Below are 20,734 nucleotides of genomic sequence, written 5' to 3' on the forward strand. Positions count from 1 at the left end.
CCATGATTTTATAATTTAACACATAGAAATCAAGCTATTTGTGCCTTAGTCAATATATTATGATTAAGTGAACTGTGACTTAAGATTTTTTTATGAGCTCTGTTTATTTTTATATAGCATGTGTACTATATTTTAAATTATACTTACTTGAGAACAACTCAGGCTTAATGGCAGTGCTAAAATTTGCTGCAGTGGGACCCAATATCAATTAACAATAGCAATAGCACTTGGACTTCTATACTGCTTCACTGTGCTTTACAGCTCTTTCTAAGCGGTTTACAGAGTCAGCATATTGCCCCCAACAATCTGAGTCCTCATTTTACCAACCTTGGAAAGATGGAAGGCTGAGTCAACCTTGAGCCAGTCAGGATTGAACTCTTGGAGTGAGCAGTGTAGCCTGTAGAACTGCATTCTAACCACTGTGCCACCACAGCTGCGCTTCAGACTGGTTATTTGAGGATAAAAGGGGTGCAATATAATAAAACCTGTACTACCTATGCTGCCGTAACGTTGGTAACTGTCCAAAATACATCAATGTTCTGAAACTTGTTCTGATTAGTTTTAACTGGTGAAGAATAGAAGAGATCATATTGTCAATGTAATCTTTTTGTATATAATTTTTTTGAACTTTATATAAATTAGAAAAAATCCTCATATTAAACATCTACTGAGAATACTGATTTAAAATTGTCTGGATATGTCTTTAGTTCCCACCCTATTCTTCGTCTGGCAGACAGTATCAATTTTTAAGATTGTTCCAGTTGTCATACTATGCCATATGAATGATTTTCTTCTTTGATTTATTTATTTATTCTAAAAATAAATAAATAACCTTTTAATTTGCTGTTCTTGGTTCATTTGCTTGAATTAAGCAAAGGTAGATGTTGTCCAGTTGCTGTTAACATCACTGTCTTGGGTGGTAACCCATTTCTGCTGCAGTCAAATGTCAATGTGCACTTAGATCCAATTAAATTTTATAGGCTGTCTAAATGCACATCCTGGAGCTGTATCCTGGAGATTTTGTGATCAATTCTACTGGATGCACGGGATTGCTTTGTTGTTGTTAGTTGTGAAGTCATGTCTGTCCCATCACGACCCCATGGACAATGTTCCTCCAGGCCTTCCTGTCCTCTACCATCTACTGAGGTCACGCCTACTGCTTCAGTGACTCCATCCAGCCACCTCATTCTCTGTCGTCCCCTTCTTCTATTTGGGATTGCTAGGAGATGGTTAAGTGAGTTTCTAAATTCTGAGAAGAATTCATCAAGTGGAATAGCATTATTCCTAGGTGAGCATTGTCATTCCTGTGTTCCATACTACTGAATAATGAGAAGATTGGGAACCACAGTTGTCTAGGATTCAATTTCCTGTGAACCAGGTCACAGATGTTTTCCAGGCTGAGAAGAAGACGAGGGACTACTTGCAGAAGTGCACAAAAACTCTGGATTATCCTTCTGTTTCCCTTTCCCACTTCAGATGAAAGCGTATCAAATGTAAATCCTTGGCAAAGAAAGGGCAATTGTGAATATTTCACTCTCTCTTTATACATTTGTATTAAATACTAATGACATTGCATTAGAAATATATCAGTGGGACTGTGTCCCCTCCCATATTTTTTAATTTAAAAAAGCATTATAATTCAAGACGACCACTGTACCATCTGACTTTTATGGAATGAAATATATACATAAATGAATACATAAAAACTTCAGGACTTCCAAAAGCATTTTTTAAAAAAATTATTTATTTATTTATTTTTGTCAATTGCTTACAAGATAACAAGTATAAGTAAAAACATAGTTATGAATACATGGATACATATAAGAAAAATATAAAAATATAAAAAACAGACCTCTTAGGAAAGGGGCGAGGTCAATAGTAGACAGTCTATGGTTAAAGTTTTTGGGGTTTTGGGAAGAAACCACAGAGTCAGGTAGAGTATTCCAGACATTGACCACTCTGTTGCCGAAGTTGTATTTCCTGCAATCAAGTTTGGTGCGATTAACCTTGAGTTTGTATCTATTGTTTGCTCTTATGTTGTTATGGTTGAAGCCAAAGTATTCATTGACAGGTAGGACATTGCAATGTATGATTTTATATACTATACTTAGATCAGACCGAAGGTGGCGTAGTTCTAGCTTTTCCAGGTCTAGAATTTCAAGTCTGGTGGCATAAGGTATTCTGTAACGAGTAGAGGAGTGGAGAACTCTTCTTGTGAAATATTTCTGGACTTTCTCAACTGTGCTCATATCAGATACTTAATGTGGATTCCAGACTGATGAGCTGTATTCGAGTATTGGTCTAGAAAATGTTTTGTATGCTCTAGTTAGTAGTGTGATATTACCAGAGAAAGACCTACGTAAGATTAGATTAACAATGCCTTTTTGACTATGTAGTTACAGTGAGCTCTAGCACTTAGATCATTAAAGATGAGTACTCCAAGGTCCTTGACAGAGTTTGGATCATCAACAAGGTCTTGACTATTCAGCCTGTATTTTATTTTCTGATATTTTTTTTGCCAATATGTAGGACAGAGCATTTATTTGTTGAGATTTGAAGTTGCCATTTGTTTGACCATTCTGATACATAGTCAAGATCTTTTTGAAGGGTAGCAGTATTGTCGCTCTTGATATGATCACAGATATCTTTTGATATGATGCACCAATCTGCTAGCCAGATGCCTGGGATGGTCCATTTCTTCCTTGTTATTGGTCGGTTCCGATTAGCATTATTCCCGGGACCTTGGGGCGATGGCAGAGAGAAAGGAAAGGAAGAACGAGAAAGCACGCATTGTTTGTTTTGATTTGCGGCAAGAGTTAGCGAGGAGCTCAGGATTGGCTGCAGGTTTGCCGCCGCCACCAATCCGCCGTTGGCAAAAGCAGAACTCCCCCCCGCCCCCTCCTCGAGCAAATAATGAAAAGAAAGGGGCGGGGGAGAAGCGTGTCTTAGTTGGGGCGGCTCTCCCGCCCGCTCGCCTCTCTTCCCCGTGCAGCCGGACCTGCAGGTACGCCGGGAGCTCTTTGCGGCCGCCGGTCCGCAAGAAGCGGCTTCTCTCTCGCCCTGTCCGAAGGTGCGATTCCCCGCGAAAAATGGCTGCGATCCCGGCTTGCGCCGCCGCCGCTTCCTTGCGCCGCCGGCTCCTGGTCTTGCTTTTGCTTCCTTGCCCTTTCGCGCTCTGGCTGAAGGGGAACGGCTGTGTTGCCGGCACACCGGAGGAAGCGGCGGCGGCGATGCCCAGCTCGCCCCCTCTGCCGGAATCCGCCTTGCAGAAACCCACCGTCTTCATGGCCATCCTCGCCAGGAACGCTGCCCGCTCCTTGCCCCATTTCCTCGGCTGTCTGGAGAGGCTGCGGTACCCGAAGCGCCGGATCGCCATCTGGTAAGGTTGCCCAAAAAAGCGCCGCCGGAGAAGAATCCGATGGGGATTCGGTGGAGATCACGGGCGAGCGCGGGAGCGGGGGGGGCGGGGGGGGGGGAGGTTTGAAAACATAGCGGGGGGATCCTTCCCCCAAGTTATTTCCAGATACTTGGTCAAAAGGTGCAAGGGAGACTGACCGATAGCCAGGAACTGATGCTGCGGGTGTGCCAGGGATGGTTGCTAACTGATGCGGGTGGGTGGGAAGAGACTTCGTCTACTGCTTGAAATTAGAAGTAGCCCATCTCTTGCTCAGAATCTTCAAATTAAGTTTTTAAGGGCACAGAGTTATAATGAGATAATAATGATTTCCGAACAGTATGGTGGCAGGAAGGATAAGGTAACATCCATGGTTTAAATGAAAAATGTCAAAATAATAGGTTAAGTGTAAATGAAGGGAGGAGATAAGGCAGATGTATGAAACCTTTTATAATCTTTTAGATTCCTGCTTTTTATATAGTGGCTGTTCCCCTACAATGTTGTATGTATGTATATTTCTCTCTCTTTCTCTCTCTCTCTCTCATTTTAGAGAACATGATAGTGGGGTCAGCCAATAGTGTATGTATGTATGTGTATGTATATGTATATGTATATAATGTATACGTATAATGTATAATGTATATGTATAATGTATAGTATGGTATTCAGCTTTGTTCGGGTATTTTCCAATGTCATTGTAGTTGTGCTTTTAAAGTTGTAGCCGTTTCGGCAGAATTTCATTTGCCATCATCAGGCTTCTGTATTGGGTTCATATGTGAGACGAACCCAATACAGAAGCCTGATGATGGCAGATGAGATTCTGCCAAAACGTTGCTACAACTTTAAAAGCACAACTATAATGACGTGGGAAAATACCCAAACACAGCTGAATACCATACATACATACATACATACATACATACATACATACATACATACATACATACACTATATTGGGAGTGGACTGTCAGTTTATAGCTGATTTAAGGAGACCAGATGGGAATGTCTTGTATGACTGGAGAAAAGAAATGATCTCTTCAACCTACGCCCCCCCTCCCCTTTCCCAAACATGACATTAAGTTATGACTGCCTGCATTTGAAATCCCCCAGGAAAGGTATCTGTAAAGGCTGGAGGAGCGTCTGGGGGAGTTGTTGAAAGGCAGTTTGGCAGCCTTTGGATAAAAATTGCTGCTGAATCCAGCTACTCAGGAATGATAATACAGGGAATTATTCCCTTAGGGGGAATACCTGACTGGATCTGCTCTTGTTTTAGGCTTTCCCAGTTACTGCTTTATGAAGTGATTTCAATTTAATGGTGTACATGCACATATACTACAAAAAAAAAAAACCGTAGGAGCCTTTAAGTCTTCTACTTTGTCAGCTCCAAATACTGTATAGGTTTATATAATAATATGAAGAATGCCTTCTTGGTGATGCAGGATCAGAAATCCCTCACAAGAAGTCCTAAGCTGGAACATTAGGAACAATATATTGAAGTTGTCTGTTCTGCCCTCAGCTGAGAGGATGTAGTAACACAAACCAACCCTCTTTTCTCATTTGTTTCATAATCTAACCACTCATCTTGGGTTAGCGGAATAACCTCCCCTTGACTTCAGGGGTCCCAAGTCCAAATGTTTGAATGGAGTAGAATTCTTTCTAACAGAGAGAAGGAAGTCAGAAACTGTTTAATTGCTCCTCTCCTTTCTGAGAGGCAAACTGATTTTATTTATTCTACTCTTCCTTTGTTTCCTTGTTGTGAACCAGAGCTATAATTCTTAATCCTGTGATGGCTGAATGGAGCCAACATGTGCCACTGCAGACCACTGTAAAGTTCAATGGTGCACAATCATTTGTCTATGTTAGGGCAGGGGTCTCCAGTCTTGGCCACTTTAAGACTTGTGGACTTCAACTCCCAGAATTCTTCAGCCAGCTTTGAAGTCCACAAGTCTTAAAGTGGCCAAGGTTGGAGCCCCCTGTGCTAGGGCACATGATTCAAGTCAAAGTGGACATCTCTTTTAGCATGATGACTGCAGGTTTTAATGACTTGAGATATGGAGAGAATTCCTGAGATTAAGGAGTTTTCACTTTAGCAAGACTATACCTCAAAAAGGGAAAAAAAGTGGAAAGCAATAAAAGAGGCTCAATTTTATTTGTACTCGGTTGTTATTAAAAATGTTTTACAGTCTTGGAAAAGGGTTCTGGGAGTCTGTAAAATAGCCGGTATCTGGAATTTTAATAGTCCCATTTAGTATTTTATTCTTTGTACTGTGTGCTTTTGCCTTCTAAATCAAGAGTCATGTTGCATATGCTCGGCTATGCTTCAGTCTTTATTTTTTGCTTTACATATTCAGAAAAGCTCTCAGAAGGCTTTTATAGATGAAAATGATAATCCTATTTCATCATGCTACATGACATTGGGAAGGCAGCTGTAGCTCAATGAGAGAGCAAAGCTTAGATACAAAGGAAGTTTGTTAAATTCCAGGTAGTTTGGATTAGGATTAGCAAAAACTAATGTGAGAAAGAAACCCTGGAGAACTCCTAACCTCTGAGCTAGGTGCAGCACTGTTTTAACTCATTATAACACACTTCCCCATGTTTTTGTGATGGACTGCTTTGCTAGCTTTTTTAGATAACTGCAAATCATTTCTAAGCAAAGAGTTCAGTTAAGTATAGTTGAATATGTGCTGGCTCAGGAAATATAACTACAGGTGACGGCAACATAGGTACAGCCTAGAATAGTTTAGCCTTCATCAAACCACTAACCAGACAAGATTCAGTAGTTGTTGGCCCTTGTAATAAACCTATTCCTTAAAAATTACACTGTCCCAGCCTGGCCTCCATTTAAATATGTGGATTTTGAATTCTCAGAATTGTCAATATGGCCATTATTGGATAAGGAATTCTGAGTGGAAGTCCACACATAGCATGAGAAACTGAGATGGGGTGGCTGAACAGTATTTATGATACCAAACTTGGTTATTGGCTAGGGTAGAGCATATGGCTTGTGGCTCCTTGGCAGAAGTCTCTAATCAGGATTTAATTATTTTTTTTATATGTCCAGGATTTTATATATCGTATAACAGATAATGTGCAGCCTTTTTCTTCTTCCTAGCATTGCCCCACAAAGGGAAATTTGGTCGATCTGAAAAAAGCAGAAGGGTCTGCTTTTTTCAGATCAACCAAAGGTTGAACCATTTGGTGGTGACAAGAATTGACTGGTAGGCCTGAATGTCATGGGAATGTCAGATAGAGTAAGTGGTCCAAAATCATCCAGGCAGCTTTCATGGCTAAGGCAGGGCTAGAATTCAGTCTCCTAGTTTCTAGCCTGGCCTATAACCATTGCATAAAAACTGGCTCTTTGGAAACATAACTTGAAGTTGAATTCAAGTAAAGGAAATGAATATCTACCCCAGTGGCCTTTTGTTAGAAAGGACATTGAATACATATTTTCTCAATTTAATATAATTGATATGGGACCACAATAATGGTTGCAGGTTGATAGAATCCAAGCTGAAAAGAAGAAATGTTTATGGTCTTTCTGCTTTTAAAAAACATTTGTGTCCCTGTTTTAAGATGAAAAGATGCTTATTAACTTCAACAAATGATTTTGTATTGAAGATTTGGGAAGAAAGAACAAGGTTTTTTGTTAAGTCACTTTCCAAATATAATTACATTCTTTTGCTAAAAGTATGAGCAACACTTTAGGAATCTGAAAACTCTTCTCTAAGGACTTGTGAGTATGTCAGAAAATCACCAATGGCATACTATAATTATCCACTGACATCAGCTTTCTTGCCATTAAGTTGCTTGTAACAAAATTCTCTACTCTTCAGATAAACTTTGAACTAATGGAATTTAAAAGATTGTACTGACAGATATCCAGGTTGTAATGCAGGAAGTTAGCAAGAGGGAAAGTTAAATTCCTTTCAAACATCAGATATTGCCTTATGCACAGCTATGGTTCTAATAGTACACACGGAAGCATAATTCAATTGAGTTACCTTGTTTTGTTTCAGGGTTTTGTATCAATTAGCCAAGTGTTTAATTGTTGGAAATAGTGGTGTGTGTACAGATTTTTAAAGGTATAGATGACAAGACTGAGATACTTGTGTATATTCCAATGGTAGACAAATCAAAAGGAATGATTTAAAAGACCATAGATAAAAGCATTTTTTCCTGAGAGGAAAGATTTAAATAATTTAGAATTTACCTTCACAAATAAAAGTGACATCCTGTGCTGTTTTCTGCATGCCTCCTTTATTTTCTAAATTAAAACTATAAGTAATTTCACTGTACAGGTAGTCCTTGCCTTATGACTCTTCTTTGAGTGACTGTTTGAAGTTGCAAGAACACTGAAAAAAGTGATTTATGGCCAGTCCTCATTCTTATAACCGTTGCAGCATCCCTACAGTCATGTGATCAAACTGTGGACACTTGGTGCCCTGCCTGTATTTATGATGGTTGCAGCATCCTGAGGGCATGTGATTACCATTTGTGACTATCTCAGTTGGCTTCCAACAAGCAAAATCAACGGCAGAAGCTAGATTCACTTAACATCGTCATGATTCACTTAACAACTGTAGTGTGTCAGGACTCCAACAAATCCACCCCAATTCAAATCATAAGTCTCTAGAAACATCTCAGAGAAAAGAAAATTGATTTATTAGAAGTGCCATGTTGGTGTTAGCTGGATGAGCCGATATTAAAATACACCATTCATTTCCCCCTTGACCCTGGTCTTCCCCCGGATGTGTATTTTCCAATGGAACTCATCCATCCCCAAGAGTCATCAATCATGCTTTCCAGTAATATCCTTGCGCTCCGACAACTTTGAGCTGCCAGGGTGATTATCTAGGCACTTAAGGAATGCACTGTTTTCCCCTACTCCTTTTTTCTGGCAGCTAAAAAGACAATAAAGTACAATAGAGGAATTTATAAGAATGACATGAAGAAACTGGAGGAGAGACATTACCCCCCTTTCACTATAGCTCTGTAACTTGTGTGCCCTACTGAACAATTTAAAAAAAAATCTTCTAAAACAATAGCGGCAACTCAGAATAGATTTGAAGTTGAAGCAGTATTTTGAATTTCCATCCTTCGGAATAATGTTTGTGACATAATTAAAACAAGAACAAAATGTAACTATTTACATGAAATATACCATTTAATACAACTCAAAGGTAAATAAAAGCTAATTATATTGCATTTCCATCACTAAATCTATGTCACTCTTTGGTGACTTTTTTTGTCTATAGTTATATATGGTTTGCCAGTTATCCTGGAATTTTTGACCTTTTAAAAAATTACTTAAGTAGAATCCAATGATCCATACTGCAGTTTTATTTCAAGGTCCAGTAGTTTTGTCTAAATTGCCTTCTTGAGATTCAACTAGGGAATCTTGGTGAATATCTGCATTTTCGTAGGAGTTTTAAATTCTCCAGACAGAAAGAAATACTGTAAAACAGTCCTAATCCTGGTCTGCTCCAGCAGACAGAGGTTGCTGATGGCTGCAGTCTGTTCTTTAATTCATTGCAGAATGGCCAAATTGTAGGTTGCAATTCTGAAACCTATGTAAAGTTGCTCAAAGTTTCTGCTGATTTGGGTTGCACAGTAGCTGCTTACAAAGCAGAAGACAGGGTTAGGGGTAGGGTTAGAGAAGTCAAATTGAGAAATATGTCTTTGTGGTGTACTGTAAATTAAGAGCAAAATGTCCCACTGAGGAGGGAGGCTGGGTTTTCACTAAGCAATTGCAAAACAAAACACATGGGTATATGAGGAGGGTCAGTTTTTAAAGTGGAAATTTGGCACATTTAAGCCTTAATTTTGTTGCTTCCTTTTTCCCCCCCATCTGTTTCAGAAAGAAAAATGCTTGTGGAAGGCAGATTTCCGGAAGCAATAAGTTGGGGAGAAGTTAACCATATTAATCATATTGACTTTAGCTTGAAATAGTTTTTTAAAGGTGTACATCAAATTGGCAGTTGTTTATTATTTAAAGAAGGGCTAAAAGTTCTTTCAAGAAATAGATACGTTGTCTTTGCCTGATGCTTCTCCCACTAGGTATTGATTTCATGGATTATTGATTGTGAATAATTGATTCCTCGTGGATTATTGATTCCTCCAGTCTCACAATAGCCATGAAAAGGTGGATTGCTTTTATAATTGGAGAAGACATAAATTGGGCTTGATGGAAGGAGTTGCATATGAGTGCAGCAAGAGCTAAAACAGGTTCTTGGAAAGCAATGCTGGAGAATCTTACAAGCAACCTGGAAAGTAGGCTTTAATTTCCTCTGTCTGAAGCTAGGATATCTGCTTGGTATATTAGCCTTTTTGTAGTGGTTAGGAAAACTTCATGACAAAGCATCCAGTTTATTGGATTTAGCTCTTGATATATTTCCTTCCTATCTGTGTGTAAAATAACAAGGTATATTCTTAAAGTATCCCTTAATACTATAGAATAGTATTCTTTTCTTTTTTTTCATCCTCTACCTCTCTGATTTCTCCTAATGTGATTTTAGCCAGTGACCTTCCTCTATGAATTTCATTCTCATAAGGTCCAGTTACTAGGAGTCCAAATTCAATGCCAGGCAGAGGTTCTGGCTTGTCTCTCCTTTCTGTAGCATATATCTGTTCAGATGAGTAAACTTCAGCCCCTAAAATACTCAGTAATAGCTGTGATAATTAGGGAACTCTGGAGTTCGTGTCCATATACAGTATCTGGAGGGCATCTAAGTTGAGGAAGTCTATCCTAAAAAGCTTTTGGAGATACAAAGATGCTGGACAGCACACCAAACCTTTGTTAGTTGAGAGAAAAAAGGGATGATAAAGCAGGTGAAAGGAGAAGGAAAAACAGATGGAGTACCCAGGTGTATACAATATTTGATTTATTTATTTATTTGTCAAACATGTACAAGAACTATAAGTATAACATAAAGAAGAACAAAGGGTGTAAATACAGATAAATGGGAACAGTAGGACAGGGACAGTAGGCACACTGGTGTGCTTATGCACACCCCCTTGAGGGGCTTCTTAGGAATGGGGTGAGGTCCATGGTAGACAGTTTGAGGTTGAAGCTGTGAGAGGTTGAGGCCGTAACAATGGAGTCGGGTAGGGCATTCTAGGCGTTGAAAACTTTGTTGCTGAAGTCGTATTTTCTGCAATCGAGTGGAATGAAGTAGAACATCAGATCCTGCTGCAATACATGCATTCTCATATTCACCAAAGTTGCTCTTGTTTCTTATAACATTGGGTATTTTCTAATTTCTGTTTCCAGTCCTTCTGATGTATGCAATCTCTGGAGCATGCCAAATTGTATTTGGCTAAATGCTTTCAGTGGCTGCTTCTTGTTTAAGCTTTAATTCACCTATTTTGTCCGTCCTTCCTTCCTCCCTCCATTCCCAATGATGCTGGGTGTTTTATATTAGAACATTTTCTGCATTTAGAAAAAAGAACCACCCCCAAAGAACCAAATTTAAGAGGAGTTTGTAGTTTGCATTTGTAAAGAATTCTTGCCATTTACAACAGAATCAGAAGGGACCTTGGAGGTCTTCTAGTCCAACCTTCTGCTGAAGCAGGAGATCATTTCAGACAAATGGCTGTCCAATCTCTTCTTAAAAACCTCCAGTGATGGAGCACCCACAACTTCTAGAGGCAACCCTCAATCTTCTGTCCTCACTGTCAGAATTTCCCCAGATTTAATTGATTCTACTCCTTAAGACATTTTATAGTTCTATGTTATACTGTGGCTCATGTCGTACTTTTCTGCAGGGGTCCATGTGTTTTAGTTAATTAAAATTGGGCTTGTCACTTATTTTTTGACTTGGAATTATGCTCTACATGCTCTCTAAAAATAGTTGCACTGATTCCAGAGCTTTGAGAGGTCAAAAAGGCTCCTTGGTTGTATAGATAGGTTCATTCATTATGGATAAACGTCAAAACCTTTGAGCTACCCACAAAATCATTTGTGGAATTTCACTGACCAGTGATGTCCTCTCATCTTTTTAGTGGCATGCTTGTAGAGAAGTGACACATGACCTCACTCAATGCATTGCCCTCAGGAAAATCTGCTTAATTCTGGTACCTGAAGTTTGCTACTCTGCACATTTTTAATTACATCCAGAGACAAAATTCACCCTTCACTCTCTTTTGGAATTTACAAGAATCTAGGTAGCTACAAAGGAGGCTGCAAGTCTGTCATGCCCTTGGTAGAGTCAGACTCTGAGGGAAAGGAGGAACAGCCAACAGAGAGTAGAGGTGTGGCTCTGGAGGAAGGGTACTCAGAGGAAGAACTAGGCCCATCCCCTTTTCATCCTAGGACACGCAGGGAGGAATGGAGAAGGAAACAACTTGGCTTACGAGAGAGGAAGTGGCCATGATCCCCCTCATTAGTTACAGCTAGGGAGAACAGTATATAAGAGAGATGGTTACAACACAGCGTTGCTAGAAGCAAAGCATGTTTTATTTTGGGCTGAAGTTATCTTGGTTGGTGTCCTTCCAACAGACTGTGTCTTGTTATCTCCTTGAATTTGGTAATTACTTATCCTGGTCCATTGTGGAAATTTCTTCATTGTAATTTGTTTGGTTTTTTATTTCACCTCTATCTGCTCATTAAGTTCAGACTATTGCTTTCTTTTGAAGACTATTTTTGAGTATGTTTTATCTCCAACTGAGAATTATTTAACAGTGGGGCCAAGTTGGAGGCATTAAAGGACATTTATTTACATTTTGGATGTTGTTACGTTTGTGTTCCGGGTCATCACAAAGTCTTTTGGAGTTAATGTGTGCAATCTAATTGAGAAAAAAGAGTCCAGAGCAAGGGCTTCTGGAATTGCTTTAATGCTGAGCTTTAGATTAAAAAAAATAGTTCAGAGATGTGCCAGAATTTTTCTTGTAGACTGATCTGGAGATATGAAGACTAACATAATTAATCATGTAGACATATGACAGATCTTCTCCACATGCAACTGTTAAGTAAAACAGGTTTATTAATGGGGAGGGGGGAAGGAGCAGGATTTTACTGTTTTCCCGGGAAGTTGTTGCCCTTCTAACCAAAGCGGCTTCTGTTGTTTTATTTGCGAATCACATGAACCGTGAACAGAAAATTGCTTTGGTCAGAATGATCTTTTGTGCCTTTCATAAGTAGTTATCAGATTTCTGGAACAACCTAACTTAGATTTCTTTCTGTGGCTGTGATCAGCCCAACCATCCTTATGCTACTTATAGGCAATTTACTAAAACTGAGGGCCATTTGAATATCTCATATACAGGTACAAAACCTGAAGAGGACAAAGATTAGTCTGAGCATTAAAAAAAATCTTGCCTTTCATTTTCATTTATTTGAATGTATTGGTTGCCCAACTCTAGTGGACTCTGATGATTTACAAAAATTGGGGAAACATGAAAACAACTAAAAACATTGAATCACATTGAATCAACCCATGATAAAATAATCTAATAGATCAGAAAAACATCCAAACAAAATGTATGAACATCAACCCCAGGCCTGGAACCAAAGCTTTCTGGGATCTTTTAGAGGACACCATCCTTATGTCTAGAGAGATGCTGTTCTAGAAGGGGGCAACAAGAACTGATTAGAAACAAGCAGTCTATCAGATATCCAGGCCCTCTATGACATCCAGGGTTTCACTGGTAATAACCAGCACCTTGAATTGCACCTGGAAGCCAACTGCAGCCATTGCAGCTTTTGGAGCAGTGGTATACTGTAAAACACCCATTATTGCTTGTGCCACTAATTTTGAACAAGCTGCAGCTTCCAGCTAGTCTTCAAGAGCAGCCCCATGTACAGTGCATTGCAGTAATCCAATCATGAGGAGACCAGGGCGTGAATAAATGACTGAAGAGCCTTCTAGTTGAGGAAAAGGCATAACAGGTGCATTTCATGAACCTGAGTAAATGTTCTCTTGGCCACAGATCCCACTTGCAGTAGATAGAAGTCCAGAAGATCATCCAATGAATGGAACATTTAAGAACCGTTAGTGACTTGTGGATGGTAAAAGCCATTTTTGCTGAGGTTATAGCTCATGCCAAACCTGAAACTCAGGTGAACTTATTTCCCAGAGAAGACCTTCTCCCCCCTAGGCCTACCCAAGTCTAGTTAAGTATGCCAGATTGGCACACTCATTAACAAATTGTGGATGAGGACAAAATTATTATGTACCGAGTTGACATTCAAAAGCAGAGCCAGAGCTCAGGGCTACCAAGGATCTGACTACCTGGTCCTCAGAGTGAATGCTGTGGGCCACATGTCAGGATCACTCTCAAACAGTGTTCCTGGCATCTCTGAGTTTGGCTCAGCCCCAGATTCCTACCATGTTTCCCTCTGCCCATCACAGTATCAATAATACCTCTCGCTCTCAGTTCTCTTCCCAGTCCATCCTCTCCCTGGGCTACTCTGTCTCAGGCTTATCCTCCAACAAATTCTCTACCCACACTGAACAACCACCTACAATACAAATCACATACATCTCCTCAGGGGCCCACCTGCTGTTCCTCCAACTCTATGGATCTGGAGTTGAGGTGATTCCAGTAGTCTCTACCTGGCACCACCAGCATCATCAGCCTCTTCTTGCTATCTTGCAGCTCTAGTGATCCATTGTCCCTCTTGCCAGTGAGAGCCCAGCAGCTACACAGATGGCCCCGAGTGACTCTCTGACGCCACCTTGCTGCAGGAGCTCTTGGCACATCCAGTTTCAGATGAAACAAATAAATATAACAAATCCCCACTAAAATTCAACTTAATCCCCACTAACTTTCAAACATTAAAAACAAAACAAAAAACAAACAAACTCAGCAACTCCCCCTGAACACAACACACCCCTAGGCCCCCTTCTTTCCTTCTTCCTCCTTCTCTTTCCCTTTATCCAGGTATGGTACATTTTTGTTATTTTAATTCTCATCTGAAAGGTAATGTAAACAATAAGATAGAGAGGTTCCTTTCTGGCACTGAAAAGATTGGTTGCTTGACCAATAAAACAGACTGACCTTCCCAAGGAGTTGTTATTTTAGCTTGGTGAGATCATAGCTGTCTGCTTGGCAGCCTCCAGCTTCTAGGAACTGCTTCCAAAAGGGTTTATTGCCAGAATTCATCTTCTATACCTGAGAATTGAAGGAGAGCTTGAAGAGGTCAAAAGATGGTAGACAATGGTTTTGTAATGGAAATTTTCCTAGTATGGGTCTCTGGTTAGTGCAAGTGTTTAAAGAGCAAGATATATATCTGTATTGGTGAGCATTGTTGAGGATTAGAATTGAGGAAAGGAGTGAGGTTACTTTTAAATATCTTTTCCATCTTTTTTCCTCTCGACTTGCTGAAATCCTGTCTTCTCTGATCACAGTTCTTTTTGCAAAGAAATTAATGCTTTTCTGAAGCCCATCTAGGTCCTTTAGCTTAGTAGGTGAAACATGTAAGATGGAGAGCCAGTTCTGGTTATATTTTCACTCTGTGTGCATTTGATGTCTGTGATTTGGTTGCAACTGCAGGACTTGTTGGAAACTCAAGAAGAAAGACGTTGGGAGTCCTGGCCATTTCCCCTGTTCCCCTGTCTACAAATGGATGTCCATCAGAACTAAATGCTGAGGAGAATTGTAGCCCCAATTTTTTTTCTTTGCTTGTTGCTTATTATGTTTAGCAGTGCTGCCTCTGCACTGTTCTTTTAATCTAGCATGACTTCTGTTGTTCTGGCATAAATTAAGGGAACTAGGTATGTAGTCTAATGAAGAGAAGGACTTGCGGTAATATGATAGTTGTTCTTTGAGCACTGAGGGGTATCAGAGAAAAGAGGGTGTTGATCTATCCACCAAAGCACTTGAGGGCAGGATCACATGCCTTGGGTGAGGAAGAAAAAAGGGAAGAAATGCTGAGAGTCCCTGGGTTTTATGTCCTCTGTTGGGATTTGAATTTGAGCTTGTATTCTGATTGGTTGTCAGACTCCCATGGGGCCATGCAGGGGCAACTCTGTAGGTTGTCCCGAGTCCCAGGCTTGGTTGAGCCTTGCTGGATGATGATGTAATGAAAGGGCTTTGGGCAATTCCTATTATGGCTCTACCTGGAGTAGATTTTTGTTATGTAAAATAGACTGGCCCAGGCCTTAATGGCCCATTAACAAAGGTGGGAGGGCTGAGTTTCTGCCTCTCAGAGTTTCTTCTTTTCTTAGGGAAAATATTCTGCCTTTTTAATATATCGTAAACTATTTCATTTTTTCTAGGAGAGGGGTGGGTTATAACCAGGGGTGAGGTTCAAATTTTTTAACAACCAGTTCTGTGGGCATGGCTTATTTGGTGGGCATGGCGTGGTGGTCATGTGATTGGATGGATGTGGCTTGATGGTCATGTTATTTGCTGGGCATGGCCAACTCAATATCACTCACATCAAGGCACGCATTTCCTCGCCTGGCCTCTCATGACTGTGGGGATGCTGCAACAGTCGTAAGTGTGAAAAACGGTCATAAGTCACTTTTTTCAATGCCATTGTAACTTTGAATGGTCATTCCACACAAGCAAAGTACCAATGAAGGAGGAAAAAAAACTCCAGAGAAGTTCCTGAGACAGGAAGTCTAGTCCTGCCAAGAATGTAATAAGGGTTAATGGAGAGGCAGTTTCTGTAAGCAACACCAGAATGTTTCCTTCCTACCTTCCTTACAGGATTAGCCCAGTAATTTCTTCTAACAACCGGTTCTCCAAACGGCTTAGAATGTTAACAACCGGTTCTAGCGAATAGGTGTGAACTGGTAGAATATCACCCCTGGTTATAACTTCCAACAGTACACTTAATCCTTTACAAGTATTTTCCCCCTCAACTATCAAGTGCAAAATGTTTCTGGTCCTTGAAAAGTCAATTCAGGGAATGTCAAAAAGAAAACTGAAAATAATTTTTTTCTATAATTGTAAATATTGTGGAAAAAAGAAAGAGCACAGGACTGAATCTAAAAATCTTAGAATAACATTTAATTTTTCCATTTTGTCGATTAATACTATTGCTCTAATACCATATTTAATTTTGTCTTTTTGTTCTTTGTCTCAGTTGTCCAAGAATCATTCCATTAAATCCAAATTTCTAATAATAACAGGGAATGGAATAGAACCTTGTGTGGGCCAGGATTTATAAGGATTCACCATATTTGTTTTTCCTAATCGTACGTGCTACTTATATACTCAGGCTCTGAAGTTCATTCTTTTCAGAATTCTGTGATGGTGTTCATTACAAAAAGAAAAAGAATCTCAATTCATGCACAAATGTGTTTTAAAAGAGGGTGTGCACAAAGATGCTTATTTTAATGAAAAATATACATAAAACCACACACAATGTAACTGATTTCTTTCAGTTACATCTGCCATTTCAGTTAATGGGTTCTGGAGAGAGAGAAAAATGAAGCTAAGATCGGAAAGTGACACTAAAAGAAAGCCAGTTTGCTTTAGTGGTTAAGGCACCAGGTTAGAAAGCTAGAGACCGTGAGTTCAAGCCCTGCCCTAAGGTAACCATGAAAGCCAGCTGGGTGGCCTTGGGCTAGTCACACTGCCTCTCGGACCAACCCACCTCACAGGATTGTTGTTGTGCGGAAAATAGGAGGAGGAAGGTGTGTTGGATATGTTCAATGCCTTGAATTATTTGTAAAAAATACTAAAGGCAGGGTATAAATAAAAATAGTAATTACCAGAGATGAAAGTGCACTGAATAGGATCAAAAGAATATTGGTGTTGAGATAAGTAGGCCTCATAATTTGAAGTGTTTCAGCATCGCCCTGGGCTAGCTGATTGAAATTTAGGTAGGCTAACTTTTACCAAGCTTCTGCAAGTGTCTGAGAAAATATGCTACTGATTTAGAAGTTTCATCAACTATAATTTTTTAAATTCGTAGCAGTTTTTTTTTTTTTGTATGTAAAAGATTGAAAACTATTGGGCTGCTTTGGTGAATAAGAAAGACGCACTGTGCTCCTGTGAAATCCAGAATAATTCTAAATCATTTTCAGGTATGCTTAGCTCTAGAGGTTAGTATCTTATTCCTCCCCAACACTACAATAGGTCTTTTTGTCAGTTTGCATTGAATCCAACATTTGGATGAGAGGGGACAGAGAATATTCCGCCTAGAGCAGCAGAGGATAGCTGTTCCTAATTTCCTAGTTTAGAACATTTTGGGGTTGTGGAACACATTTGAACATGTTGAAAGTTTGTAAAGGCTGCAACCACAAAATGACTGTCATAAGAGAATAAATGTTTACCAAATAAATGTTACCATGGAGGACACAGCCAGTCTCATAACATCTAGTTCAAAGAAAGGCTTACTGTTAAGGTTGAAAGATAAATAACATTCCCTAGAACCTGCATACAAGACAGGTTCTCATCTGAAAAATACAACCTCTCTATTGAATCCTTCATATTGCAAAGAAACCACATGCTATCTCTCAAATCCACACTCACCCTTCCAAAATTACATTTCAATTCTGTCTAGAACAACCTTAACTTATATTTTATTCACAGTTTCACCATCACAAAAACTGGGTCCAAAATGCTCCTCACACAAACATATCCTTGCATCTTCCCAACCCCTTAGATGTTTCTCTGCCCATGCCCAGATTTTCTGCTGCTTCCTTGGTCCTTTTTGTATTCCCTTCTATTCCTGAAACTTTTAATTTCTTAACACAAATGGCATAACTGTTGCCTCTTTTCTTTGAATCCAATATCCTTCAGCGCATGGCAGGAAAAGTTTGAGCATCCATTAATATTAATATTCTAAAGAATGGTGCTGAGTTTTTGTGATCTCAAGCAAATTCTGGGTTGGCAAAGGTGGTCTGTAGTTGGAGGCCTTTGCTTTTCTCTGTGGCATACCTGTTTTTGAGAGCTTAAGCACTTTATAGGGGATCCCAGAGGAGTCTTTGCAATACATAAGTACGTATACACTAGGCACGCACACATCATAATACATACAGTATGGACTCTACTGGAGTGTGGAATGAAGAAGTGAAACTACATGCAGAGGTTGCAAAAATATATTTAGAAAGAATCCATGGAAAGTGGCTGATGAAATAATGAGATTGCCTAATAGTACTGCAGAGCACAGAATTGGAATTGGAGCTTTGCATAGCTGTGTCTCTAAAGATACGACGTTAAAAAAAAAAGAGTGATAGTTGTTAAGAGTTTAACTTACTTGGGTAAAATCTTTAGGTATACGTATATATTTTATTAACATTAGAGAACTGACAATTTACCTTTCACATTTCTATTCATATCAGGAGTAACATCCTTCTTTATGAAAGAAAATTTTGCAAGTGAGTCAAAAACTGAAGAAACATATTTCAGTTCCCTAAATGTGTTACTTCACAGGGATCATGCTGAGAAAATTCCTATCATCTACTGGAGTTCAAATTTGCTCTTTATAGCATGCAAGAGAAGGCTTGCTAAGACGGTGAACACAATCCAACAAGATGTCCCTGTCAAGATCTTATAGACATCCTTATTGGGCTGTATTGCCCCCATTCAGCTGTTGCTATTTTATTTCTTCTCCCCTAAGTTGATTTGTTGGTAGAAGAAGGTATCTTACGACTGTGTTTACATGACTTATAGTTCTCTGGACTTGTAGTTTACTCAGACCAATTTTACGGTTGTACTCATGACACTAAATCATAGACTAACTATATGGGTCAGTTCACACACTCATTAGATTAAAATATTATTGGTTAATTTATGGCTTGGTTGTTTGTATATAACCATTGTTTTTAAAGTGTTTTGATACTTGTCATATTGTTTTAACTGTAATGCTACCCAGAGTCATGTTTAATTATATCAATGTGTTAAATAAACAAATCAAAATTCAGAGTTTTACTTTAAAGATGGATAGAGTATTTTAAATAAAATAAATAAGTATCTGGATCGAAATAGACACAGGGATTCATTCAGCAGACTTGGTATTCTGACGAGAGGAGAAGGAAAGGGATATTGGCAAACTCAGCTTTGCTGAAAGCAGGTGCAAGTTGGTCCCTTATTGTTAAGAAGCACTTGTACAACATTTCAACCCAAAAGAGATGAAATGATACTCATTTCTTGAACAAAGCTGTTCTTTTGTGTAACATTAAGAAACCGTTTTTCTCTTCTGTTTAATCTGGAGAATTGCCTGATAATCTGTGCAACCAGATCTCTGTGCAGCTGAATGGTAAAAACAGTGTCTATTCATTCTTATGTTTCCTTGGTTTCATGACATTAATCATGGGGTCTGCTTGCCACTGAAAGTAAGAATAGCCTCTCTATTCCTATCTGGATTTACTTAATAATCTAGGGCAGCAGTTCTTAGTCCCTGACACCTTTTCAGTCAAATGAATAAATACTTTTAAAATTTCTGTTTTAATTTCTATTACAGTAAATATTGATAGATAATAACCCACATAAACCAAAGGTGATTGGGATCCTCAGTAATCTTTAACAATGTAAAGGTGTCCAGAAACCAAAATATCCAGGAACTGTTGATCTAGGGCAAGCGTTAGTAGTCGACATATACCACAATATTTTGTGACTCAATTGTAAGCTAGTCCATCTTATGAAATGGTCTGGCAGTTAATAGACACAAGGTCCTTGACCACCCCTCAAGACCACTGTAATCTGGGACAGTTTTCCATGCCTGAAACACAAATCTTAGCAAGAACACAAAAATGGAACATTGACACCAGTGGTCTTAGAACCTAGAAGATTGCCTCATTATTTGACCAAAAATAGGGCGGGATTAATTAATAGAGTACTTTTTTCCCCCACTGGCCAAGTTAGTTCATATATTTTGGGGGTGGTGAGTTTGGATTTCATTGTTTTGGTGGTAAATAATTTTGTTATGCATCTCTCTAAAAAGACATATGTTGTGGGAATTATATTGTACAGAGTTTGGAGGAAATTGTGGAAAATGTTAGGGCTGTGCAAAGCATTTTCTCTTTGAAGCAGGGACACAGTTTTACAGGCTTAGCACAGCTGTTTTGAAGATGCTCTGTGGTCATCTGCATTTGTCTGCACATACCATATTTTCACAGAAAGCTTGAAAACACGAAAGCCCATGTACATGTGGAGAGGACCTGGGGCAGGACCCTTTGGAGCAACCATGCCACGTCTTTCAGAGGGTACAATAGCCCTAGTATATAAGCTTCCTTCTAGTACATATTATTTCAGAGAATGAAATATCTGCTGCTTAGTGAATTTAATTAGTCCTTCTCTTTAATCTCTGGAAGCTTGCTAGAGATACTTGACCTCAGTGCAAATTCTTGCACAAAGTCAAGAATGAGACTGAAGAACCAAGAGTTAGATTGAGGATTAAAGAATGGGTTGTACAACTCTGGAAGATAATACAGTAAGTGGGGA

At 39.3% G+C, this 20,734-nt stretch overlaps 1 protein-coding gene across 4 annotated transcripts in view; it reads left to right on the forward strand.

The window, feature by feature from the left end:
• Positions 1-20,734, forward strand: part of COLGALT2 (collagen beta(1-O)galactosyltransferase 2) — a 171,251-nt gene that overhangs the window by 113,445 nt on the left and 37,072 nt on the right. Inside the window, exon 1 of one of the 4 annotated variants that reach the window (XM_026703262.2) lies at positions 2,791-3,379. The exons of 2 other annotated variants lie outside the window; for them this stretch is intronic. In XM_026703262.2, coding sequence (XP_026559047.2) covers positions 3,090-3,379 — 290 coding nt within the window. In that variant the 5' untranslated portion in view covers positions 2,791-3,089. Of the gene's footprint in view, positions 1-2,790; positions 3,380-3,675; positions 3,756-20,734 lie in introns of those variants that run through there. One more of the 4 variants, XM_087930434.1, reaches the window with a different exon arrangement.

Source organism: Pseudonaja textilis, chromosome 3, assembly GCF_049901715.1.
Source record: "Pseudonaja textilis isolate UNSWEBS1 chromosome 3, rPseTex1.2, whole genome shotgun sequence".
NCBI lineage: Eukaryota > Metazoa > Chordata > Lepidosauria > Squamata > Elapidae > Pseudonaja > Pseudonaja textilis.